This window comes from Myxine glutinosa, chromosome 2 (assembly GCF_964187855.1).
Source record: "Myxine glutinosa chromosome 2, kmMyxGlut1.1, whole genome shotgun sequence".
Lineage (NCBI taxonomy): Eukaryota > Metazoa > Chordata > Myxini > Myxiniformes > Myxinidae > Myxine > Myxine glutinosa.
In genome coordinates this window covers 102,224,118-102,251,162 of record NC_136262.1, presented here as the reverse complement: position 1 = coordinate 102,251,162, position 27,045 = coordinate 102,224,118, and the positions used below count along the sequence as shown (strand labels likewise).

The 27,045-nt window shown below is 40.9% G+C and overlaps 1 protein-coding gene across 1 annotated transcript in view; it reads right to left on the bottom strand.

Annotated features, from left to right (window-relative positions):
- The window catches only part of SLC28A3 (solute carrier family 28 member 3), a 106,760-nt gene that overhangs the window by 45,459 nt on the left and 34,256 nt on the right, over nucleotides 1-27,045 (bottom strand). Inside the window, exons 5-11 of the mRNA XM_068107642.2 lie at nucleotides 25,031-25,122; nucleotides 20,733-20,922; nucleotides 14,809-14,953; nucleotides 12,015-12,128; nucleotides 11,842-11,919; nucleotides 8,071-8,151; nucleotides 6,108-6,188 (exon numbers count right to left, since the gene is read on the bottom strand). Coding sequence (XP_067963743.2) covers nucleotides 6,108-6,188; nucleotides 8,071-8,151; nucleotides 11,842-11,919; nucleotides 12,015-12,128; nucleotides 14,809-14,953; nucleotides 20,733-20,922; nucleotides 25,031-25,122 — 781 coding nt within the window. The remainder of the gene's footprint in view (nucleotides 1-6,107; nucleotides 6,189-8,070; nucleotides 8,152-11,841; nucleotides 11,920-12,014; nucleotides 12,129-14,808; nucleotides 14,954-20,732; nucleotides 20,923-25,030; nucleotides 25,123-27,045) is intronic.

Below are 27,045 nucleotides of genomic sequence, written 5' to 3'. Positions count from 1 at the left end.
CGTGCAATACATAATTATTTATTTCACAAGACATGGTGTGTACCAATTGTTTTGCTGCCATTTCGTCTGGTGATTAATTGGGTTAATTTGGATTCCATGGAGGGTTAAATTATTGTAAATTTGTTTGATAAACAGCACGAGATTAGCCCGACTCGTTTACAGGTCTGCGGCAAACTCTTGGAAAAACTTTAATTCAGCCATCTTTGGGCTAAAGGCCTATTGTGTGACTGTAACCATCGGGAGTGTTTGCATTCCGTTCAGAGGGCTCCCGTCCATGCGATAATACTATGTGGTGTAGCATGTACTGCAGGATTAATATCTTTGGGATTTACCAATATCTACTGTTACATACAAGATGAAAATGACATATCTTGTGAGTTTGCTTTAAATACGTTTGACTTTAAACTTCTTATTGTCATATAATAGTAATCGTACATTATGGAAACCAACTGGACTGCACATGACCATTCCCCACAAATACTACACATGGCTTAGAATAAAAAGGAAAGATGCCCACCTCATGGCATTGACATTTTTTGTATGCCCTTTCAGGTATTGTGGTCAGACAGTCACCTGTCCTCATTGGCAATTCTGAGTTTTCCACATCATTGTCCTCCTGATGTTTGGGGCTTCATTTACATAGCTTGACGACTGCTGAAGTGGAATCTGGTTTCACTTGGCCAGTAGATTCCTCAGTAGTAACAATTCTAGCCAGATCTTCAACATGTCTTTCCGAGCAATCATAGCTGTGCTTCGTTTCAGTGAAAATCTCCACATATAATATTTTCAATCACAAGATCTTTCAGAAAACTAAATAAAACTAGAAAGAGCAATCAAAGACTGCAGACCCTCGCCAGGACGTGTTTGCAGTGTTTTTTTTAAAGGCTTTTGTGTTAAAACAAATATGGCGGCCGAACCACGTGACCGATAACATCATCGTTTTTTTTTTACTCCACCAATTTATCCCAAGATGATGCTCAAGAAATTTCATCTTAATCGGATAAAGTTTTGTACTTGTCGAATTATGACATCATAATGGAGGCACCTATGACATCATCATTAACATATTTTATTCCCCATGGAGAGTGCTTTGCAATGAGGCTTGTCTCAATTTTTTCTGTTCAGCACTTTCGGAGATATAGAGGTGCAATTTGTTTCGGGTTTTCCAAGATGGTGGCCGAACCACGTGACCGATGACGTCATAATTTTTTCCCTCCACCAATTTATCCCCAGATGACGCTCAAGAAATTTCATCTTTATCGGATGTAGTTTTGTACTTGTCGAATTATGACGTCATAACGGAGGCACCTATGACATCATCATTAACATATTTTATTCCCCATGGAGAGTGCTTTACAATGAGCCATGTCTCAATTTTTTCTATTCAGCACTTTTGGAGATATAGAGGTGTTTTTTTTTCTCGCTTTTTCCAAGATTGCGCCCGTGCCACGTGACCGATGACGTCATATTATCAGTAGAAAATTCTTATGAATAGTGAAATTCATAAAAATTTCCTGTCAATCGGGCCAACGGTTGCAGAGAAAATCATATTTATTCTCTGTGGAAAAACAAACAAAGAAACAAACAAACGGACAGACAGACAATTCGGTTAGACAGACAAACAAATGAAAAATCACTCATAGAGCGACACTTGGCAAAAGAGAACAAAGCAGAATGGCACTCGGTATAGCATCCTTTTGACATCACAAATAATTGGTGGTTGAATTATGTGACCTGATGTGCAAATCTTCTTCAAATTAAGTTAATCAGATGAAAATTGTCAATTTTAGAAATTTGGCCGATGTTGACCGCAAAAATAGTTGGTGGTTGGTTTCAGTAAGCTGATATGCAAATCCTCTTCAGATTTCAAGTCAATCGGATGAAAATTGAGGATTTCACAAATTCAGGGAAAAGTGGTTGACCTATGTTGACCATTTGGCCTATGTTGACCTCAAAATAGTTGTTGGTTGAATTCAGCGACAAGATATGCATATCGTCTTCAAATTTCAAGTTAATCGAATGAAAATTGACAATTCTAGAAATTCGGCCTATGTTGACCTTTTGGCCGAGGTTGACCTCTAAAATATTTGGTGGTTGAATTCAGTTCACTGATATGAAAATCCCATTCAAATTCTAAGTCAATCGGATGAAAATTGAGGATTTTAGAAATTCGAAAAAAACTGGTTGACCTTTGGCCTATGTTGACCTTTTTGCCTATGCTGATCTCCAAAATAGTTGGTGGTTTAATTCAGTTCGCTGATATGAAAATCCTATTCAAATTTCAAGTCAATCGAATGAAAATTGAGGATTTTAGAAATTTGAAAAAAAGTGGTTCACCTTTGGCCTATGTTGACTTTGTGACCTATGTTGCGCTCAAAAATAATTGGTGATTGAATTCGGTTTGCTGATATGAAAATCCCATTCAATTTTCAGGTCAATCGGATGAAAATTGAGGATTTTAGAAATTTGAAATGGTTGTTGACCTTTGGCCTATTTTGACCTTTTGGCCAATGCTGATGTCAAAAATAGTTGGTGGTTGAATTAAGTCAGCCGATATGTAAATCCTATTCAAATTTCAAGTCAATCGGATGAAAATTGAGGATTTCAGAAATTTGGAAAAAAGTAGTTGACCTTTGGCCTATGTTGACCTTTTGGCCTACGCTGATCTCAAACATAGTTGGTGGTTGAATTGACCTAGCCGATGTGTAAATCCTATTCAAATTTCCCGTCAATCGGATGAAAATTGAGGATTTTGGAAATTTGAAAAAAAGTGGTTGACCTTTGGCCTATTTTGACCTTTTGACCTCAAAAATATATAGGATTTTGTCGGACGACAAACTCTACCATTTGGTGAAGTTTCGTGAAGATTGGTTTAATATTGTGACCTGTAGGCAAGTATAAGTGAGCGGATAGTCAGGTTCACTATGTTTTTTCGTTCAAAATCATGGTAGATTAGCAAACCTATACATTTTTGGAAACGTTATTACATGGAAAATCTGAAAATCAATGTTTACATTTGCCAATTCCGACCAATTCGATTCGACCAATTCGACCAATCGACCAATTCCATTCAACCAATTCGACCATTCGACCATTCGACCAATCGCTTCGATCGACCATTCGACCATTCGACCAATTCGATCGATTCGATTCGATTCGATTCATCGAATTCGATTCGATCGACCATTCCGCATTCGACCAATTCGATTTGCCAATCAATTTGAACGACCTTTGCTTGTGTGGAACGGACTGTGAAAACGATGCGGACTATATTGTCGGATACGACACACAGGACAGTGATGACGAACTCTAAATGGCATATTCTGTAATCGTGTATATTTTGTCATTGACTGCCTGTGTCGATGTGAAGTTATACTGACTGCATGTGTATATATGATTTTGCTGACTGCCTGTGTATGTTTGGTGATATGAATTATTGTGACACATTTTGATGTTATTAACTGCCTGTACAAAATGATAACATGTATTTGATTATGCAACTTATCGCGAATATAAAGACAGTATTTTGCAATTCAAAACCTTTGATTCGTGTCTTACCATTCCCCATAGCACTAATTTGATACTTTCATTGGATTCCTTGTCCCTGAAAATATAGGTTTAGTATATTTTAAAAAGTTTTTAGGGTAATTAGAGGCAGAAATCGAACAAAATATGTATTTTACAGTGGCCATTTTGAAAATCCAAAATGGCCGCCATACAGGTATCTCTCCAAATGTAAACATTGATTTTTAGTTTCCTTATGCTATAACCTTTCCAAAAATGTATAGGTTTGCTAATCTACCATGATTTTGAACGAAATATAATTTATTGACATAGTGAACCTGACTAGGACAGACAAACACACAAACCGGAGTGATCAACATACTTGTCAAAACATATATATATTTTTTGCTAAGTAAGAAACGGACTCAAATGCAATACCCTCTCCTCTGGCGGGGGTAATAATACTTGAATCCTTTATCCCTGACATTGCACCCATGAACTGCAAAATATCATTTTGCAACTGAATCATGTAATTGTACTAAAATATGCCATTTTGCGTCTGTCTGTCTGTCTGGCTGACTGCGATGCAGTCGGTCATTACTTAGCCAATGTCAACCAAACTTGCCAGAGGGAGACGAAGGGTCACACGACGGAGGTGGTACAATAATGATAATGGTATTATAATAATAATATATCAATATAATAACGTTAATACGCTGCCATCCCTATGTCATGTGAAGAAGAAGCAGGACATCAAACTTTCATCTTTGGAGGCCATTTTTTTCCATTCAAAATGGTGTGTCGGCAATAACGATAATAGCATAACAATAATATCTTGATTACAAAATAATTATATTATTAATTAATAATATCAACAATAATAATGATCAGGATAATAAAACTGCCCCCAAACCACCCCCCTTTATCAAGATTATTTTCACACATCATAGTGTGAAATGCTTATTGCATCCTCCACAGATTAATGGATCAGTGCTGTCTCAACTTGCTAGGCCTCTAGGTAAGCGGCAATGATGCTGAGCTAATAAAGGTACTTAAATCGTCTTCACACATGAATGATGAATCCCAATTACCTGTCAAGTTTTTCTAGATTTGATCACATTAAACTGTATGTGGATTTTATATGGATTGTTTATAACTTGGATCTCGGGGCCTCATATGTGATTTCTACCAGCCATGACTTCAAATGTGATGTGCCATATTGCTCCGATAACCTTGCGGCCCAATTTTGACCTTTATTTGATGCATAACCCTATTCCTAGAGTCCCCAGCTATAAACGGTCATCCCTGTGTTTCACAGGCAGGGCGATTCATCCATGTGTGTGCTGTTCCTCGGATGGACATTAAACAGGCATTCCGTCTGTCAGCATGGGTTGGTGGACTTTAAAGATCCCATGGTGTCCTTCACGAAGAGTAGGTGAGCTATCGGTAGCATCGTGAACAAATTACAAATTCCTGCCCTAACCTAGTCGAACGTCAGGCCTGGCCAGCCAGTTCGTGAAACATTTGGGCTGAGACTTGGTACATGTACATACACATGACCCCCACCCCACAGGTCGCTCCTGTAGGAAACAGGTGTATGTAGTACTATATTAAACACACCTTGAAGTCACCAATATAAGTTGTCCCACCTCTGTCGTCAATGATGGCACGTGCCAATGGTAGCCAAGTGCTTTCGAAGAATATGTGTAATTAAATAATAGCTGATGATGAATTTTTTTCCACTATTTGTCAACCTCTATGTTGTGGTTTAAAAAAAATAAATAGTTGCCACATGTAAAACTAGAAAAAGAGCAATCAGAGATTGCAAACCCTCGCCAGGATGTATTTTCAGTGGTTTTTAAGGCTTTTGTGTTAAAACAAATATGGCGGCCGAACCACGTGACTGATGACGTCATCATTATTTTTTTCTCCACCAGTTTATGCCGACATGGCGTGCAAGAAATTTCATCTTGATTGGATGAAGTTTTGTACTTGTCGAATTATGACGTCATAATGGAGGCACCTATGACATCATCATTAACATATTTTATTCCCCATGGAGTGTTCTTTAGAATGAGCCATGTCTCAATTTTTTCTATTCATTGCTTTCCGAGATATAGAGGTGCAAAATTTTTAGATTTTCCAAGATGGCGACCGAACCACGTGACCTATGACGTCATAATTATTTAAAAATTATACAGGTGGAGTTGCACCTATGGTGTAAATTTCCTGTCAATCGGACCAACGGTTGCAGAGAAAATCATATTTATTCTGTGCGGACAAACAAACAAACAGACAAACGGACTCAAATGCAATACCCTCCCTCTCCTCGAGGGTAATAATTGTCCATTGATTATACATTTGCACAAAAATCCCAAAATGGTTCATAAATCCTTTGGTGTGTAATTTGCGGGTGAGATCTGGTGAATCGTTGTTATGTTTATGATACTTTATCAGGATGTCGAAGCTAAAGGCAGCTTATCAAAAACGATTTATCCATATTTTTCAATTACTCGTTGTTTTCTAACACAAAGCAAAACAAAGTCATAGTATAACCGACCGATGGAAGTACCAATCAACACCCACAGATCCACGAGCCTGACCTGTCCAACAAAAATGTTTCCAGCAGACACCATGGACTCCATTGGTGATGTTCCCATTGTTATTTGCATAAGCCACCCAACCTGCAACAAATAAACATAAACGAAAGTTTATCAAGGTGTGGTTGCTGTACATCCAAGAGACAATTAACCACGTGTTCAGGCTTTTTCCAGTCTTGGGACTATTTGCAATCAGTTTGTAAGACATAAGAGTACTGCAATTTAATATACTAGGGCATTGCCCGTACGTGGGTGCCCGTTCCTTGCCAATGCCCGTACTATATATATATCTAAAATTATATCCCCCCCCCCCCCTCTATTTACATGAAATGGTTTGGTCCAAAGCGAACGGCTTGCGAGTACGGTGACAATCCCCCCCCTCTATTTACATGAAATGGTTTGGTCCAAAGCGAACGGCTTGCGAGTACGGTGACAATCCCCCCCCCCTCTATTTACATGCAATGGTTTGGTCCAAAGCGAACGGCTTGCGAGTCCGGTGACAATCCCCCCCCTCTATTTACATGCAATGGTTTGGTCCAAAGCGAACGGCTTGCGAGTCCGGTGACAATCCCCCCCCTCTATTTACATGCAATGGTTTGGTCCAAAGCGAACGGCTTGCGGAGTTTGGTAAAGAAATCGCCATAGCGCGGTAACTACTCCTCCGATTAATATGAAACCTTGAAAAGGCACGTAATGGCGCACACGCTCGCTCTGACATCGGCCACGCCTACGCAACAAAGCGTTCTGTGATTGGCTGCCGGAAGTGAAGTCTTCACTGTCCGGAAGTTCGCAAATCGCAGTTAGGATGAATCGTTTTAATTTAATCGCAGTTTGAATTCGTTTTAAAACATAGTTTAACGGCAACATAGTTTTCCAACGTGAAATAAATGAATACGCTGTCAAATGTGCCGTCCGAGGCAGAGTCTGATCGCCACGTTCGGCACACGTGATAGCTCGCTGCTCTCTGATTGGTTGAAGCGTTTTTTGGACATAGCTCGGTAAGTACTTCTCCGATTAATTTAAAACCTTGAAAAGGCACATCCTCGGGTCCCCAGCAATATACCTGGCAAGTTTCAAGTATATCGGACCCGTGGTTGTCGAGAAACAGCGGTCACAGACACACAGACACACAGACACACAGACACACAGACACACAGAGATTGCTGGAATTATAGATAGATTAAATACTTGGCCTTATTTTCCCCTTATGCCAGAAATAATCATTTGTAACCCTGTAAATGGTTAGTGATTCGTAAAGGAATGTGATAAGTGCGTTATAGCTTTATGATTTGTGTAATAGACATGTGATAACTAAGTGTGTGATATGTGTAATAGACATGTGATAACTAAGTGTGTGATATGTGTAATAGACATGTGATAACTGAATGAATGAATGAATGATCGTTTTAAGGCCATTTTCCCCGCTCGAGCGGGGGTTAGCCTTGTGGGTCCCATGACAATCATGGTTCCCTGTTTGAGGCAATGTTTTTATGGCCGGATGCCCTTCCTGACGCCAACCCTTAGTCGCCTCTTACGATGCGCAGGGATACGGTGTACCTATTCTAAATCGGGGTACACACCGTGACCATTCATCCCAGCAAGCTGGTACTCAATTTGCCGACCTCGGAAGGATGACAGGCTGAGTCAACCCCCCTGGCGTTAGTTCAGCGATCGACCGGGATTCGAACCCAGGATCCTCGGATCCCAAGCCAGCACCCTAACCGCTAAGCCAACACCAGGCTTACATGTGATAACTAAGTGTGTGATATGTGTAATAGACATGTGATAGGTGTGTGATAGGTGTGTGGTGTGTAGTAGGGTGTTATAGGTAATTAATAGGTATGTTTTTTTTTTTATACATTACATGCATGATGCGTGTGATTTGTTATTGACAGGCACATGGTAAAGGTGTGGTAGGTGTACCAATTTATGGGACTCTTTGGTAACAAATACAGAGTATAATCACCTTCAATATGAGCCATTGCATCAACCCTAAATAGTACATCATGGACATGATTGTGCTGAAGAAGATCACAATGGGAAGTACCTGGGAAAAGAAAAGTACAAGATAAAACTTCAGCGCATTACCCTTTGGGGGAAGATGTGTGGGGAACATATAAGCCTTTCAATTGTTCTGGTACATCAATAGTTACATTCAACTTCATGTACAAACAAATGATAACTCCTTTCCAAAACATTTCTTATAACTAGAAAGTACAATCAGAGATTGCAGACCCTCATTAGGATGTTTGTGTGGTTTTATAGTACATACTTTATAGATGTACTCGCATTCTAATTGTGCATACTTTATAGACATACTCACATTATAATAGTACAAACAGTAATCCCTCGATAAACTGAAGGGTTCTGTTCCTTAAAATCAGTCTGTTAGGTAAATTGCTGTATATCGAATTTAATTATCCCAATCACTCCCATTATAAAAGTGGAGATAGCTTCCTATGGAACAAAATTTTAACTCTTCGCTGTAATGTAATGTAATGGAAAACCAAATAGTGCATTGGAGTCACCAGAAGGAACCAGAAAAAATAAAGAGCAAAGATGGAGTCATCAGGAGGAACCAGAGGAAGTAGAGAGCAAAGATGGAGTCATCAGGAGGAACCTGGATAGGATTCGGGTTTCAGCTGATACTCCTCAACCCTCAAACCCATCCAGGCGCAGCCAAATGAACCTTCCAGAAAAATTTCTGCAAGAATTCACTTCTCCCAAGACAGATAGATAAAGAAAGAGAGAAATAAAGAAGAAGCAAGAATTAGGATGAATGGAGAGAAATATGAAAAAGTAGAAAGGAATGTGAAAGGAACAAAGATGTTGGGAAGAACCCAGATAGACATATTTCAGCAGTTCTTCCTCAGGCAAAAACGCAGCAACAGTTACAAACATTATTATTTTAAAAAATACACATATCAATGCAACAAACTTTATTAAAGTAGTATGTCACAAGACTGAGTGGTGGCAGGCTGATGGTTGCCAGGCTGATGGGTGGCAGGATCATCCACTTCCTCCGAAAAGGTAACAGGCTGAGAGGTGGCAGGCTTGGGGGTATGTCGTGAAAACTCATTGGCACCTAGAGCCGTTACTTGTTCAGCACTGCCTCTTATTTTGTCTTTACTGTCTTTTATTGTGCTCCCTGTGGAGGTAACATGGCCCTGCACTTTCGTGATGTCACTCAGTTTTTCACCCTCATAAAAATTCGTTAATGCATCAAGTGTAACCTCTAAAGTAATTGCTTTGCGGACTCTCTTTGTGCTGCTGCTGATGCTGTCACTAGTTGGTCGCTTTCCAGACATCTTAATCAAGGGTGAATTGCTTTATAGTCTTGAACAAGTGTGAAAACGAAGGAGCGTAAATCACACAGACCGCCAACCATGAGCGGAAATGACGCATGGGGGAATCATATGAAACGCAGTGACAAACGGCCAAGTATGAAATGCACTTCAGGTAAATTAAACACAGATATATTTTTGAATTTCATTACATGTTTGTATTTCTTCTAAAATATGTTTATATTTTTTAAGATGGGAAATTCCAGTGATAGTGATTCTTACTTGCGATCCTATGTCATGGGGGAAGGCTTATTACTGTTTCGGGGTTATTTCCACAATTGGTGCCCCCAATTTTTAATGGTAGCAGAGTTTATTGGACCCCTTTGAGTATCAAACCACCATTTAGAAATATTATTATTATTATTATTATTATTATAATCTATATTTATAAAACACTGTGTGTGTGTGTGTGTGTGTGTGTGTGTGTGTGTGTGTGTGTGTGTGTGTGTGTGTGTGTGTGTGTGTGTGTGTGTGTGTGTGTAATGTTACCGATAGACTCCTAAACGGAGAGGCTTACGTGCTTGATATTTGGCATAGACATGGCCATTGAGCCTGGGACGAACATGGCCGAACTCAAAATATTTGACGATCCATATTTTTTATTCATATTTACCTCAGCGCATTTCAGCGCACGGAATCAACGGAATCAGAGCAGGTGGGCGCTGATTCGCTCAGAGCGATCACGTGATGACGCTATGACGCTATGAACGCTATGACGCTATGAACGTTATGACGCTATGAATGCTATGACGCTATGAAAAAAAAAATCGCTATGAAACGCTATGAACGATATGACGCTATGACGCTATGACGCTATGAAACGCTATGAACGCTATGACGCTATGAACGCTATGACGCTATGACGCTATGAAAAAAACAATCGCTATGATGCTATGAAACGCTATGAACGCTATGACGCTATGAACGATATGAACGCTATGAACGCTATGAACGCTATGACGCTATGAACGATATGAACGCTATGACGCTATGAACGCTATGACGCTATGACGCTATGAAAAAAAAAATCGCTATGACGCTATGAAACGCTATGAACGCTATGAACGCTATGAACGCTATGAACGCTATGACGCTATGAAAAAAAAAAATCGCTCACTTTACCAAGGGGCTCGCTCTCCCCCCGTTCCCCTCCCCTCCCCTTCCCCCTCCCCCTCCCCTCCCCTGCCCGGCAATGCCGGGTACTTCTGCTAGTAATATATATTTGGTTCTAATCTCCCTGCACCACCACTCAACACTCCCAATTTCCAAGCTCTATTCTTATATACATATTTGATTTAATATTATATATTATATTTGAGAAAGTCTTGTAGACGGTGAGGACTTTCGGAATTAAATTTCGCAGCAATAATTTGAATGGAAAGCATGGTTAGTTGACATAATTTTGTTTGACATTGACCTATTTTTTAAAGTCATGACCTAATTATAGACATTTGAACATTTTTCACCATAACTCGACTAAGGTTTGTCAGATCCGAATGAAATTGCCCTCTACATAGATAGCATAGATAGAGCAAGGTGCATTTACACTTAATTTACATCATATCCCTCTGGGTTAAAGGCCAAGGTCTTACACCCCTAAGAATATAGCCATCATTGGATCTCGGGCTAAGGGTAAGTCACGGGTAATCACCAAGGGTAACCCTTCCCCGCGAGGCTTAAACTTGGCGGTCGCTTTGTGATCACAGATATATAGTTACCTCCGCCACCAGAGCTGGATGGAGGTTATGTTTTCACCCCTGTCTGTCTGTTTGTCTGTCCGTTTGTGAACAAGATATCTCAATAAGTTGTGGACTGATTCGGAAGAAATTTGGCTAGAAAGTACATGTGTGACAACTACGAAATGAATAGATTTTGGTGAAGATCCGGATTCGGATCCGGCTACTATAATTTTTAAAGTGATTATTCACCATTGGGAGAAAGGGCCAAAAATGATACATAGCAGGATATCTCAAAAAGTTGTGGACCGATTTGGACGAAACTTGGAGGGGTTGTGTGTGTGAAAAGGACTAATCGTTTCGATTTTGGTGAATATCTGAATGTGGATTCGGCTACAATAATTATTTAATTTTTAAGTGATTCTTCACCATTGAGAGATCGGGTGAAGAGCAATAAAGCGAGCGGAAAAGCAAAAAGCGAGCGAAAAGCGACATGATATTAAAAAAAAAAGTTATGGACGAGTTATGTCTAAACTTGGTGGACGAGTTGGTTAGGTGACAAGAACAAGCCGATTAGATTTTGGTTCAGGTCCGAATACAGATCCGGCCTATCAGTGGGATACACAACATAAACTTTTCACCAGGTGGAGGTATGCTCTCTACTAAGTGCCCTTCTAGTTATTACTATTATTATTATTATTATTAAAAATGTATTACCGCAAAAGCAAAGAAATGCTCTTGGAAGTTATCACCAAATATAAACCGGGAACCAGCGTCAGTGTATTTCAGGAACGTCTAGGGGTTTTGGGTGGAAAGGGAAACAATCATGAAAAACAAGAACTATAAAATTCAATCATTTCATGTAAGTGTGTGTGCAGTGAAGAACTCACCTGCACTTGAATTCCAAGCCAATTGAAGGCGTCAAGGCCAGGTTTGGTACGGAGGATAATTAGGCCAAAGATAAACTGCAGCAATAACCCCCAAATCACGATCCTCCACCTGACCTGCACACAAACCATCTCAATATTTTAAAACTACCTCATAGTCATACAGGCAGGCCTGATTCAGGATATTAGGGGCCTAAGGCTAATTAATAGAAGGGAAGAGCCAAAGTAGGTACTACATGTTGCATTAAAATCTATAAACTCATCAAACTAATTTTTTCAAACATAAATTCCCAAATCTCCAAAACACTCATGAACAGATCCGCACCACAAAGATTATGATCGGTGATATGACCCTTCTTCACTTTGCTTTACCTTAACCCAAATAGTTTCTTTCTTGCTTTGGCTTCTTTCTCGCCTTGGCTTCTTTCTCGCCTTGGCTTCTTTCTCGCCTTGGCTTCTTTCTCGCTTTGGCTTCTTTCTCGCTTTGGCTTCTTTCTCGCTTTGGCTTCTTTCTCACCTTGGCTTCTTTCTTGCCTTGGCTTCTTTCTCGCTTTGGCTTCTTTCTCGCTTTGGCTTCTTTCTCGCTTTGGCTTCTTTCTCGCTTTGGCTTCTTTCTCGCTTTGGCTTCTTTCTCGCTTTGGCTTCTTTCTCGCTTTGGCTTCTTTCTCGCTTTGGCTTCTTTCTCGCTTTGGCTTCTTTCTCGCTTTGGCTTCTTTCTCGCTTTGGCCTCTTTCTCGCTTTGGCTTCTTTCTCGCTTTGGCTTCTTTCTCGCTTTGGCTTCTTTCTCGCTTTGGCTTCTTTCTCGCTTTGGCTTCTTTCTTGCATTGGCTTCTTTCTCGCTTTAGATTCTTTCTCGCTTTGGCTTAATCAGTGATAGCTTTTGGCAATGATCTTGGAGAGTTCAGAGCGACAAGAAGTGTGCAGTCGTCGATCAGGACAATCTTAATGTCGGGAATGACTGCTTTGAATATGGTCTCAGTGAATTGACAGTCGTCTGACGATGTGTGGTTGAGGATGGTCAGCTCACACTTGCCGCCATTCATCTCAAGGCCGATGTCAGTTGGCCAATGATATCCTGAAGGTCGGCCAGCACTTTCGCGGGCTCATCACCAAAGGATGCGCCATCGAGATACCATATGTTAAGCTCCGACTGAACCCTCTTAGCTATGTGGTCGATTCCCAGGGAGAACAGGGCAGGCCTGAAGGGGTCACTCTATTGGATGCCCATTGCTGAATGAATGGCCTCGTCACCGTAGAACAAGACTGAAGGCGTTGCGTATGCTTGCCAGTTGAGTGGATAGATTAGATGTACATTGGTTGGGTAGGGGGAGTCGGGGTGGGGGTAGGGGGAAAGGTGATCAAAGCAATCCTATGGCAGATGGGGAATGACCAATTGGTAAAAAGTACTTCCGCCTGACACCCAGATAACTTAACACAAGAGGAGTGACAGCAGGAATTGCATGGCCAACACTGGATGGAACGCCTCCTCGTGTTGACAAGCTTGCATTTGGGGCATGGAGGGGTATTGACCGGAGCGACAGTGCTGGGAACTAAGGGGTTAATTAATACAGTGTCATTTCCAAAGGTGCTGCAAAACGTACTAGCAGCGCTACACACCACTCCAACAGATCTGAAGCTGCTATCGAAACTGTCACCGGCCAACCCACCGGAGGCCACCAAAACACTATTATATTGGCTGCCAACAAAGGCCACCCCACCATGGGCCACTGGACGGCCGTAGTGGGCGATGTCAATACCGATGCCAGCCTCATCGCTGAAGGGCACTGAATGCTCATCGTTATTGTCGCCAGCACCGGCCGCACCACTGATGTCTGCCGAGCATCATCACTTGTTATGCAGCCAGAGGCCATTGGACATTCGTTATTGTTGTTATTGATGCCAGCCATGCTGTCCGAGGCCGCTGAACACCCGTAGTTATTGTCGATGCTAGGCCGCCACCCGTAATCACCACATGCCTGTCAGGTGAGACCACCTTGATCCAGCACACCTTTTGCAAACTTAAGGGGTTAAACTGTGTTTTGTCAGTTGTTTTGTTGGCTATGTGGTCTCCATCACGCTCTTTCACAGTGGGGAGCAGAGTACATGTGACCATGTTGCTCTGCCAAAAGGTCATCACACCCGTTCGCCACGGGCGGCGAGATTGCACAGCCATGTTGCTCTGATCACCATGGGGAGCAGAATTCGTGCGTGCAGTAATGGCCAACATTTGTCCAAAGTTGCTGTGCTAGCTGGGATGACAGGTGGCCTTTACCTGTGTCTTTGGTGCCATGTGATATCTTGTAATACATTTAAGAGCATTCTGTTGCGCTGAAACAATTCATATTTGGGTGTCCCATGGTGAATTCAGTATGACCTATCTATGATTCTATTATGTCTAATAGAGCCTGTGATGGATGTTGTGAAGAGAAACAGGTTGAGATGGTTTGGTCGTGTGTTGAGAAAGGATGAAAGTGGCTGGTTGAGAAGAGTGATGGAAATGAATGTAGAAGGAAGTAGAGGACGGGGAAGACCGAGAAAGACTTGGCTAAAGATGGTGGAAGAAGAAATGCGGGCAAGGGGGTTAACAAGGAGAGATGCAGAAAATAGGGCAAAATGGAGAAGATTGTCATGGGGACCGCAAGGCTAACCCCCGCTCTAGCAGGGAAAATGGCCTTAAAATGCCTTTTGTTGTTGTTGTTGTATGACTAAATAATAATTGCACAAGATGTAGTGACACTCATTCCCAGCAAGCCACATCAATTACGCACATCCATGTCATACAAACTGGACAACACACCTTTGTGGGGTGTTTGGAGAAGATGAATATCAGTAGAATGTACAATATGAGGCCAAAGAAAGGGATTACTTGATTGGTTCCCCGTTTGGCAGTGTCCAATGCAAGCCACAAAATGACAGCAACTAAGAGAGCTCCATAAACAAACCTGCAGTTGGCGAAAGGAGGAAGAGGAAAACAATTGTTTGTGTCAATAATTGAACTAAAGGAGTGGGGTAAAACCAGGGGGTGCAGATTGAATGTAAAGAAAAAATAATTCAGCTCAAATCAACATGTGAGCAGTTTTTTGTACTCATAGCTGTTACCAGGTGGAATAGTTCACCAGGAGTATTAGTGGGAGTAAAGAAAGTTGATTGAAAAAAGGATAAAAGCACTTCATGGCAGGTAGCATGCAAGGAATATTATTATTATTATTATTATTATTATTATTATTATTATTAAGTCTGCAGCTTGTGGCTGCTGGTTGCATCATTTCTGGAAGCCCAGTTGTGCCGCCGATGCAGTGCCCCCTGTTACCACGAAGCTGGTACTCATTTTGCCGAGCTCAGAATGATGACAGAATGAGTCAACCCACCCGGTCTTATTGAATGGCACGACGAGTGTTGTTAAGCCAACACCAGGCTTTAGAATACAATGATACAAATGGATATAATAACTTATTATATGGCTCTCTGGATCTGCCAATCACTCGTCACTGAAATAAAAATTAAACTAACTAGCAACGGTACCTGCCCTATGGGTGGGGCTTCAATTGGGAGGCCCAAATGAAAAGGCAAAATATCAGAAATTGAAGGCTTTAAAAAAAATAATTTTAAACGATTCATATAAACATCCGTTGAATCGTATCACACGCAAATCATCAAAATCGAAACAGTACATGGCGCCCATTTTGAAAAAAGATTGAATTCTGCAAAACGGAAGCGGCCGCCACACCTGTTTCTCAGTCGCTTTTGTTACGTGGTCCTCCCGGTGACTACCTGGTCTCGGTGACCCCCGGACCGTGAGAGGAACTCCGCCAGAAAGATCTATTATTTATGCGCTTTCGTAACGCAATCAATATGAATTCCAGTCAATAAGAAACCCCACACCAAGGATCCGGAATAACCAATAATATTTTCCCCGAGCAATCAACCATCAACAACCATCAACAATCAACAATCAATCACCAATATTATTAAGATGGCCATCTTATATATGTGTGTCCCCTTTCCCCACTCCCGACCCCTTGGGTACTCACGACCCCTTTGGTCTCTGTCCCTCACAATGTCTCTGGGCCCCTCCTGACCTGCCATGTTACCTGGTCCTGGTCTCTGTCCCTGACCTGGTCCTCCTGACCTGACCTGCCTCCTCCTCCTGACCTCCTGACCTGACCTGACCTGCCATGGCACACGCTGCATGTTACTTCGGAGCTGCACGTTTATATCGGAAGAGTTTGTCAGGAGTCGATCTACTCTCTCCTAGTATGTAGAATTTCAACAAAAGCCACATCACTGTTCATATCGGTAATTCCATCGTGTTTGGAAAAACTGAAAAATTGGAAAACTTGGAAAATTGGGGAAAAATTGGAATAACAATATAGCCTATTTTACTCCAAGGGGTCCCAGGAATACCCACCCAAAATTTCGTTGCGATCGGTTGAGCCGTCTTTGCGGTACCTTCGAACGGACGGACGGACATTTGGTGAATTATCGTAAGATCACCGAAATTATTCCACGCTAGCTAGGGAGGTTCATCCATATGTTTGCCACAAAACCCTAGGGTTCTTCAATACATTGATGTCCAACCGACTCGACTTCTGGAATAAGCATCTCGTCTCAATAAATATTACACAGTCACGTATAACAAACATTCCCTTTAACATCGAATCATATGCACACAAGTCGTCACATCACACGGTAGCAACACTCATAATGAACGTCTGTGTGCTCTCTATCAATCCATCATCAATGTTTGCTGAAATAAATGTCCTCTCTCCGTATCAATGGTTTCTAAATAAAACAAAATATTCTCTTGGCATGTGCATTGTGACTGTGCCACAGGGTTTATGCCCTGAACAGTCTTGTTTTTGTACATTCCTTGGAGAGTGACCTGCCATATTGCTTATTAGGTTTGAATGCTTTTTATGGCTGCATTGTGTGTAATCTCACTGAACTACTGTTTTCATCTTCCCCCATTCAAAACCTTGATCTTTTCTACCCCTGTTAATTCACCCTAGATCCACTTTTCTGAAATACCGACTTCTTTCCTGGAAGTCCTAGCAGTGTCCATGTGTTTTTTTTTTTTTACCTTTCCCACCGCCCCCACCCCTTTTCCCATGCCTCCTCCCCCCAAGCCCTCTACCTCCCACAGATCTCCCGATATCCCTGCTCTCAAATGTTGTACTTGTATGCTTCCCCCTCTCTCCCAATCTTGTCTCCCGCTCCCTTTATTTCGTCTTATGTGTCTGTTTGTTTGTTTTTGTCATTCATGTTATAGTCAGGTTCACTATGTTTTTTCGTTCAAAATCATGGTAGATTAGCAAACCTATACATTTTTGGAAACGTTATTACATGGAAAATCTGAAAATCAATGTTTACATTTGCCAATTCCGACCAATTCGATTCGACCAATTCGACCAATTCGACCAATCGACCAATTCCATTCGACCAATTCGACCATTCGACCATTCGACCAATCGCTTCGATCGACCATTCGACGAATTCGATCGATTCGATTCGATTCGATTCATCGAATTCAATTCGATCGACCATTCGACCAATTCGATTTGCCAATCAATTTGACCGACCTTTGCTTGTGTGGAACGGACTGTGAAAACGATGCGGACTATATTGTCGGATACGACACACAGGACAGTGATGACGAACTCTAAATGGCATATTCTGTAATCGTGTATGTTTGATGCCATTGACTGCCTGTGTATATTTTGTCATTGACTGCCTGTGTAGATGTGAAGTTATACTGACTGCATGTGTATATATGATTTTGCTGACTGCCTGTGTGGTGATATGAATTATTGTGACACATTTTGATGTTATTAACTGCCTGTACAAAATGATAACATGTATTTGATTATGCAACTTATCGCGAATATAAAGACAGTATTTTGCAATTCAAAACCTTTGATTCGTGTCTTACCATTCCCCATAGCACTAATTTGATACTTTCATTGGATTCCTTGTCCCTGAAAATATAGGTTTAGTATATTTTAAAAAGTTTTTAGGGTAATTAGAGGCAGAAATAGAACAAAATATGTATTTTACAGTGGCCATTTTGAAAATCCAAAATGGCCGCCATACAGGTTTCTCTCCAAATGTAAACATTGATTTTTAGTTTCCTTATGCTATAACCTTTCCAAAAATGTATAGGTTTACTAATCTACCATGATTTTGAACGAAATATAATTTATTGACATAGTGAACCTGACTATTAGCTGTTACACGAGCCTCGATGTTGCATACAAAAAAAACAAAAAAAAAAACAACAACCTGCTTTTTTCCAGTCAATGATAAGTTTAGATATGTTGAAGCGCAGTTAGCAGCAAGTTTGCAACTGCAAAACTGCTGCAAAAAAATAAACATTGCTAGTTCTGTGAACACTCTCTTACTCATTTGTTTCCCAATTTCAATAGAGGTTAATATCAAAATCTTCTTCCTAAGATGTTATCTCACATACACTTTATAACAACAAAAGCAATGAGACAGCACTCCAAATATGAAATGAACCATCCCAAACCACGTGCGCATATCCCCCCACAATGCAACCCGGCACGTGCTATATATAAGGGCAGCTTACACTTACACCATGCTTACTGGTTTTGATGCTACACTATGGTGAGGATTTTTTGATAATATCCCAGCATTTGCCATGCCACGTTGTCTTTGGAACGCTCACTCGATGTACGAACCCACGACACAGACCTCTCGGATCAAGTTGATCGGCTCTTCGATCCCCCCGGACATTCGTTCAGCTGCGTGACAGTTCCTGGTACGTTTCTCCATTTCAGTACCATGGACAGTCGCAAGCATAAAGAGTCTCGTCTTCAGGATTGGCACGTTGTCCCCTTCCCATACACTGATACAGGATCAACAAGCACTTTTCATTCATTTAGACATCCTGCCTCGTACAACTTTTCCCCATTTATTTTCTTTCCCTTCATTTTATCTGTCCTAAGTAGGTGGATTATATCGGTTCTTGCTCACTACACTCTTTTTCTGCAAATGCATGATCTCATTTTCATGACTTTCCACTGATGATGTATCGGTTTTGGCTCATTTTACAAAACTTTCTCTCTTTTTTTTCATAATTTTCTTATTTTACATTCTGGCTCATTTAACCTTATCGACGATTTTACATTTTCTCATTTTTACAGCATTTTCTAGATCACTTGTAATCATGTTAAACAAAATTACAAGTAATAAATGGCTGCAAAAACTGTAAAAACTAGAACAACACTCTTCGACATCACGACGTCGGCCGATATGCCTCTGCGCACATTATTACATCATTATAATACTTGTACCAAGTTTGCTTTAAATCCATTCAGCTGTTCTCAAGTTATCACATTTTTACCTGACATGACCTCTGACCTTTGACCTCGGGACACCAAAATCTAATCAGTTAATCTTTACATCATTATACATATGTGTACCAAGTTTGAATTAGATAACTTCAGCTGTTCTCAAGTTATAGACCTATTACAGACTTTGACCTTTGACCTCTTCACTCCAAATTCGAATTAGTTAACCTTTACCTCATTATACATACCTGTACCAAGTTTGAATTAGATCACTTCAGCCGTAATCTCAGACTCAGTGAAGTTTGTACATTAACCATGTGTTTGTATCAATACACACTCAACACTCACTGGAGTCAATGAGGAAAAGGACATTTGGTGAGACAGTCTACGTTACTTGAATTTATCAGAAGTCCTTAAATCTGCACCTTTCGCTTTACATTCCACCTGCAAGTTTCTTCTGAAACCCACACGTTTATATTTACTTCCGCCACCAAAGGTGGATGGAGGTTATGTTTTCACCCATGTCTGTCTGTTTTTTGTGTGTCTGTCTGTCTGTGAACAAGATATCTCAAAAAGTTGTTGACGGATTCGGACGAAATTTGGCAGAGAGGTTGGGTATTTGACAAGGACGAAATGATTAAATTTTGTTGAAGATCCGGATTCGGCTAGTAGAATTTTTACAGTGATTTTTCACCATTGGAAGATCGGGCGAAAAGCGATATATAACATGATATTTAAAAGAGTTATGGACGAGTTGGTTAGCTGACAAGAACAAGCCGATTCGATTTTGGTGCAGGCCCGAATCCAGATCCGACCTATCAGTGGGATACAAAACGTAAACTGTTCAGCCTGGCGGAGGTGTGCGCTCTACCGAGTGCCGTTCTAGTTAAACCTGCACCTTTAGCCTTACATTCCCCCTGCATGTTTCTCCTGAATCCCACAAGTTTATATTTAAAACTGCACCTGCACTCAGGTCCGTTTGTTTTCATCAATGCTTGATCTACAAAAGTAATCATGTCAATTAAAAAAAACATCCTCACACTTTTCAAAAAATTAAAATGATAGGTTTATATTGCTATTCTGATCTCTAAGTAGGTCTATGTCCAATTGTTTTTGAGATTAGCCAGCAACATAATACCTATGGGAGTACTTATGGAAACCAGATATCAAACAAAATAGCGTGTTGTGAATGCCATTTCATTCCAGCCTTTCTGCCTTTCTGCTGATCTAAAATTATTGCACTCTCAATGCACATATTACTTATTCTGAGCCATGCTCTGTGTGATCCTTCTATCTCAAGTACTCCCATCATATCCATATTTGCATTAATACACATCCAATACACACTGGAGTCAATGAGCATCAGGTGTGATGGTTCTTAGTGAAACAGTTGTCATTCACAAAGACTCACCATCTTATGATGGACCAGTGATTGTCTAGAAACTTCTCACAAGGTTTCAGGGATTCTGCGATCTTATCTCCATACTTTGCAATGAACAGATCCCAGAAGACGAAGAAGATGGCTATCAGAGTTAGGACAAGCAAGGCAAGGGCTTGCTTGAAGTTTACGATACATGCAGCGATCACAAGTGCAAAATAACCTGCAAGGCAAGCATCGCAGAGAAATTAACTATGCCACTAATATGTCACAAATTATTATGTAATTATTCATACCAGTTGGTGGGGAGAGGAGTAAACCTTTTACCTTTACCCAGCATTAAGGAGTGTAGTGGTAAGGCGAGTAGGGGAGGGGAGTCTAAAATCAACAAAAATGTGTTAAATAATATATGCACAGCCCATACCATCTCTACTATACCATACTCTACTGTACCATACAACATATTGCATCCATTATACTGTCCTACCAATACTGTCCCATCTGAAATTCACCACATATGTTTTACTACCACTCATACCATATCAATTATATAATCTATCTATAATTCCAGCAATCTCTGTGTGTGTGTATGTTTGTTTGTGACCGCTGTTTCTCGACAACCACGGGTCCGATATACTTTAAACTTGCCAGGTATATTGCTGGGGACCCGAGGATGTGCCTTTTCAAGGTTTCATATTAATCGGACAAGTACTTACCGAGCTATGTCCAAAAAACGATTCAACCAATCAGAGAACAGCGAGCTATCGCGTGTGCCGAACGTGGCGAACACACTCTGCCTCGGACGGCACATTTGAGAGCGTATTCATTTATTTCACGTTGGCAAACTATGTTGCCGCTATGTTGGCGTTAAACTATGTTTTAAAACTAATTAAAACCATTCCATGTAAATAGAGGGGGGGATTGTCACTGTACTCGCAAGCCGTTCGCCGTTCGCTTTGGCGTTGCGAATGGACCAAAACATTTCATGGACCAAACCATTTCATGTAAAGCGTTCGCCGTTCGCTTTGGCGTTGCGAATGGACCAAAACATTTCATGGACCAAACCATTTCATGTAAATAGAGGGGGGGATATAATTTTAGATATAGATATAGTACGGGCATGCCCTAGTATGTATAATTAATACAGTACAACGTCATTGCACATTGGTGAAAAAAAAAAATCACTCATAGAGCGACACTTGGCAAAACAGAACGAAGTAGAATGGCACTTAGTAGAGCATCCTTTTGACCTCAAAAATAATTAGTGGTTGAATTCAGTGACCTGATATGCACGTCGTCTTCAAATTTTAAGTTAATCGGATGAAAATTGACAATTTTAGAAATTTGGCCTATGTTGACCTTTTGGCCTATGTTGACTACAAAAATAGTTGGTGGTTGAATTCAGTTAGCTGATATGAAAATCCTATTCAAATTTCAAGTCAATCAGATGAAAATTGAGGATTCTAGAAATTTGAAAAGGTTGTTGACCTTTGGCCTATGTTGACCTTTTGGCCTATCTTGACCTCAAAAATAGTTGGTGGTTGAATTCAGTTAGCTGACATGAAAATCCTATTCAAATTTCAAGTCAATCCGATGAAAATGGGGGCTTTTAGAAATTTTAAAAGGTCATTGACCTTTGGCCTATGTTGATCTCAAAAATAGTTGGTGGTTGAATTCAGTTAGCTGATATGCAAATCCTATTCAAATTTCAAGTCAATCGGATGAAAATGGGGGATTTTAGAAATCCGAGAAAAGTGGTTGACCTTTGGCCTATGTTGACCTTTTGACCTTTTTACCTCAAAAATAAATAGGATTCTGTCGGACCACCAACTCTACCATTTGATGAAGTTTCGTGAAGATCAGTTTGAAATTGTGACCTGTAGGCAATTATGAGTGAGCGGACATACAAACGCACACACAAACACACAGACAAACACACAAACACACAAACTGGAGTGATCAACATACTTGTCCAAAAATTTTTTTTTGCGAAGTAAAAAATACTGTTGGCTCACATGATGAAGGAATGTACAATATTTCTGAGATATTTATCACAATCCTCTCACATTGGAATGAAATTTCAGTTGGCTTTGCTTTTACACTCATCTCCTTCTTGAGCGGCACCATGGTGTTGTATTGTGTGAACCAACCTGCACCATATTCCTCTACCATGTGCATTTACCCATCACACAGGTGTTCATATTTGTTTATACAGGTTGGCCTGAACGGCGCTTTACCCCCCCACCCCCTAGTAAAGCATTCCTTCTTAATTATTTTAATATACAGGCTTTATTGTGCAGTACTTCCAATACATTAATCACCTGTATTGTGTCTGAAATGCAATACATTGTATCTGTATGATGGAGAAGTGGCTGTCAAACCTCAACTCCGATTAATTTATTCAACTGGACCAGACAGCATCAGCCCACGTTTCATAAAAGTCTGCTCTTCGCTCTATCACACCGTCTCTCTGTTCTCTTCACCCTCTCATTTGCTCCAGGTCATCTGCGACCTGCTTTGAAATCGGTCAACATTACTGCTTTACACAAAAATGGTGCCAAAACAGAGCCTTTCAACTACAGACCAATCAGCCTGCTCCCAATAATCAGCAAGGTTATGGAATCCAGCATCACTTCTGACATTAAATCCTTCCTCTTCTCCAATGGCTTGATCTCTGATCATCAATTTGGATTCAGACCAGGTCACTCTACTCTGCACATGCTGCTTCTGCTGTCTCAACAATGGATGGAGGTCCTCAATGCCAGACAGGAAATCAGAGCTGTCTCCCTTGACATATCTCGTGCCTTTGATATGGTCTGGCACTCCACCCTGCTCACCAAACTCTCCTTTTATGGTATCCATGGAAACCTCCACACATAGCTCACGGATTTCCTCTTCTTTCATAGTGAATGTGTGGCTCTCAATGGAATTATTTCATTTCCTCTTCCTGCCCAGTCAGGAATTCCTCAAGACTGTGTTCTGGGCCCCGTGCTTTTTCTGGTCTTCAGCAATGATCTCTCTGACTCTCTTGAAAATCCTCTCTATCTCTTTGCTGATGACTCCACTCTCTGCCGCTCCATTCCTCTTCCCTCAGATCGGCAGTCTGCAGCCTCCTCACTCTCTGCAGACCTGGACAAAATCACAGACTGGTCAAACAAGTGGAACATGTCTTTCAATCCTGACAAATCTCACACTCTCACTTTGGCTTTCCGAAAAGACAGTCTGGAAAACGCTCCCATCTTCTTTCTCAACCATCCTCTCGAATAAGTTCTGTCACTCAGGCTTTTGGGTCTCGCTATCTGCCATGATCTTTCCTGGGATAGCCACATTTCCAAGCTGGCCTCTAAAGCCACACGCCGACTGGGCATCCTCCGTCATGTGAACTCCTTCCTTTGCACAATGGAGGTACTCACCACATACAAAGCTTTCATCCGCAGCTTGATGGAATATTGCTCTCCCCTCTGAGCTGGTGCTCCTGCCTCACACCTAGCTCGGCTTCACGTTGTAGAAACCAAATCATTCAGAATCATTGGAATCTCCTGCGATGAAGCTGATTCTGAGGGCCTTTCTCTCTCTCACCGCAGGCAGGTAGGTGGTCTTTCTCTCTTTTACCGACTCCTTTTCGGGAATGCTCCCCCTACTCTGTCTCTGCTCTGTCCCCCAAATATTCATGCAGGACACACAATATATGCCAGCAACCCTCTTCTGGTGAAATTGCCAAAATCAAGACTCTGCTCACCTTCACACTTTCATTCCTCTTTACTCCGGCCTCTGGAACAAACTCCCTCACTCTCTTCAATCCCACTCCTCCCTCCAGGTCTTTAAAACAGCTGTTCACTACCATTTCTTATCTTCCCCCATCCAAAACCTTGATCTTTTCTACCCCCGTTAATTTACCCCAAACCCACCTCCTTCAAATTCCCTGTAGTGTCCATGTTATTTATCCTGTATACTCTGCCCCAGATCTTTCTCTTCCACAGATCTCCTGATATTCCTGTTCTCTACTGTTGCTGTGCTTTCCTCTCCCCTCTCCTGTTGTTTCCCATTCCCTTTATGATATGTTCTACAAGTTATCTGACTCTTATACGAGCCTCAACGTTGTATACAAAAAAGATATAATATTAAACATTTAAAGTATTTTTTGAAAATAAAACATTGCAATATGAACACTGTTGTGTATATTGTATGTAGGTCATATGGTACAAAGCTAAAATTGAGGAAACATCATTTTAGCAAATTAGCATTTCTAGAAATCAGTCATTAAACAGTTTAATTCTTCAAGGTAATTAATTATATTCAACATAAATGTATGTTTTCAAAGTTGTACTTACCTAATAGAAATAATCCAAGGAATGTGTAATGAATGATTTTTTTATTCCGCTTGTAAAAATTATGAATTCCTCCATAAAACTTGTTGACACACCTGTAAAAGGTTAGATCATTAGCACATTTTGATACTAGAGTTCATAGACCACCTTACCCCATGCATTCTTGAGAAAAAAGGACATGTGTGGTGCTGGTGAGCTGCTAGTTTGATTGGTCGAGATGATGTAAAATGCCGTAATATTTTGTCCAGGTACTGCTAAATGAAAGGTTTTTGAAAGTGGCAATAAGGAGATTTATGTTCTACAGTGTTCAGGTATATAACTACGTTGAAATAAAATAAAGGTTTTAAAGGCCGTAGAGACAAATTTCCGGAAGTTTACCGCCGTTGATGCAGCGTCTTTTGCACCACCTTATTGATGGAATACTGCTCTCCTAGTCTAGTTTCCAATGAGTTTCAATTTAGTTTGGCTGCCAGACAGGTATACAGGCTGAAAAAATTATCTCACTCCTCTGTGCACGCATGATCGGGTCACACTTTTGATGTCCTAAATGAATATATTTTTTGGTCCCAATGCAGAGTTCTTAAGAATGAACCATGATTCAATTTTTTCCATTGAGCTGTTTCGGAGATATAGAGGGGCAAACTTTCCAAAATGATGCCCATGCCATGTGACCTATGACATCATAATTAGCAGTAAAAAGATTGTAGAGGTCTAGCCTATCCTTTGGTGAAAATTTCGTATCAATTGGGCCAACGGTTGCAGAGAACATTAATTTTAAAGGTTTCGGAGGTGCAAAACAGGGGTGGGGGAAGAATAAGAAGAATAATCTGCACAGAAACAATAGGTTTTCTCTGCATTGCATGCAGAGGAAACCTAATTATGGGAAACATTGCAGAATGCATGGAACAACCTGCTAATGCATAAAGGGGGTAGAGGTGAATGGGAGATAATTATAATAATTCACACAGAAGTATCTAATAAAAAACAACACCCACTCCTGACTTGGTTCAGACAGGACATCACTGATCTCATGGTGGTGCAACTGAATTGTGTAGACATTGAGGATTTTTGTCATACACAAGCAATCCATAAGTGTTATGCTAGTGGGGCTTGAACAAGAGGCGAAACACATGAGGTGAGGCTACCAAGCGAGACCGCTTGTGTGACGATGACGTCAAACTTTTGGGGAAAGAATCTACATTTAAAGCTCTCGGTAAAATTTGCGGGTCATAAGATTTCACTGCTGTGTGTTGTGGTCCTTCAACTTGGAGGTATGTTTCTATAGAAATGTATGGTGCTATAACAGCCAACAGTCCAGAATGACCTTTTAATTCTGAAAAGCAGTCATTCATTCTTACATCGCATAAATAAAATGTGTTAGGTAGCATATATACAGTGGCTCAGTGGGTCAATCATTGTGGCATTGTCCTCACTCGTGTAGGTTTGATCCTGATGGCTGCTCATACTGGGGTTTTGATCTGGTCTTCTTGGAGTGGTTTGGTCACAAACGACACACAAACATTTGTTTGGTTTTGGTTTTGGTCTAAAGAATGGTCTGGTGTTCTTCGACATTCCTTGACACCAAGTGTCTTCGAGTGTAGTTGTCGTTGTGTTGCCCCAGTCAGTTCTGGTTGAACAGACCAGCTGCACAGAGTTAGGACCCAGAGATCCCTCACATACAAGAGGTTGTGTTCATGCTTACGTGAAGCCAGGACCGTGATATGTTTTGTTTGTGAAGTCTTCTATGATATGTTTTATTGTGTGCTTTGCGGCCTGGCATTGGTTGCAGGTGTTGTCAGTGGTGTCGTCATTGGTGTCGTCGAGTCTATGCTTGTAGTATAAAAGTTGTGGGTGGTATCCATAGCAAAAGCGTGAAAGGTGAACACCATCAGACCTGGGGAGTAGTTTCTCTGTGTCATCGATGGGTGGGGTTTTGTGCCCAATGTTGGTTTTGTGCCCAATGTGATGGTTATATAATCCGTCTGCATATGAGGCTAATTGTATGTTCTTGGGTGTTT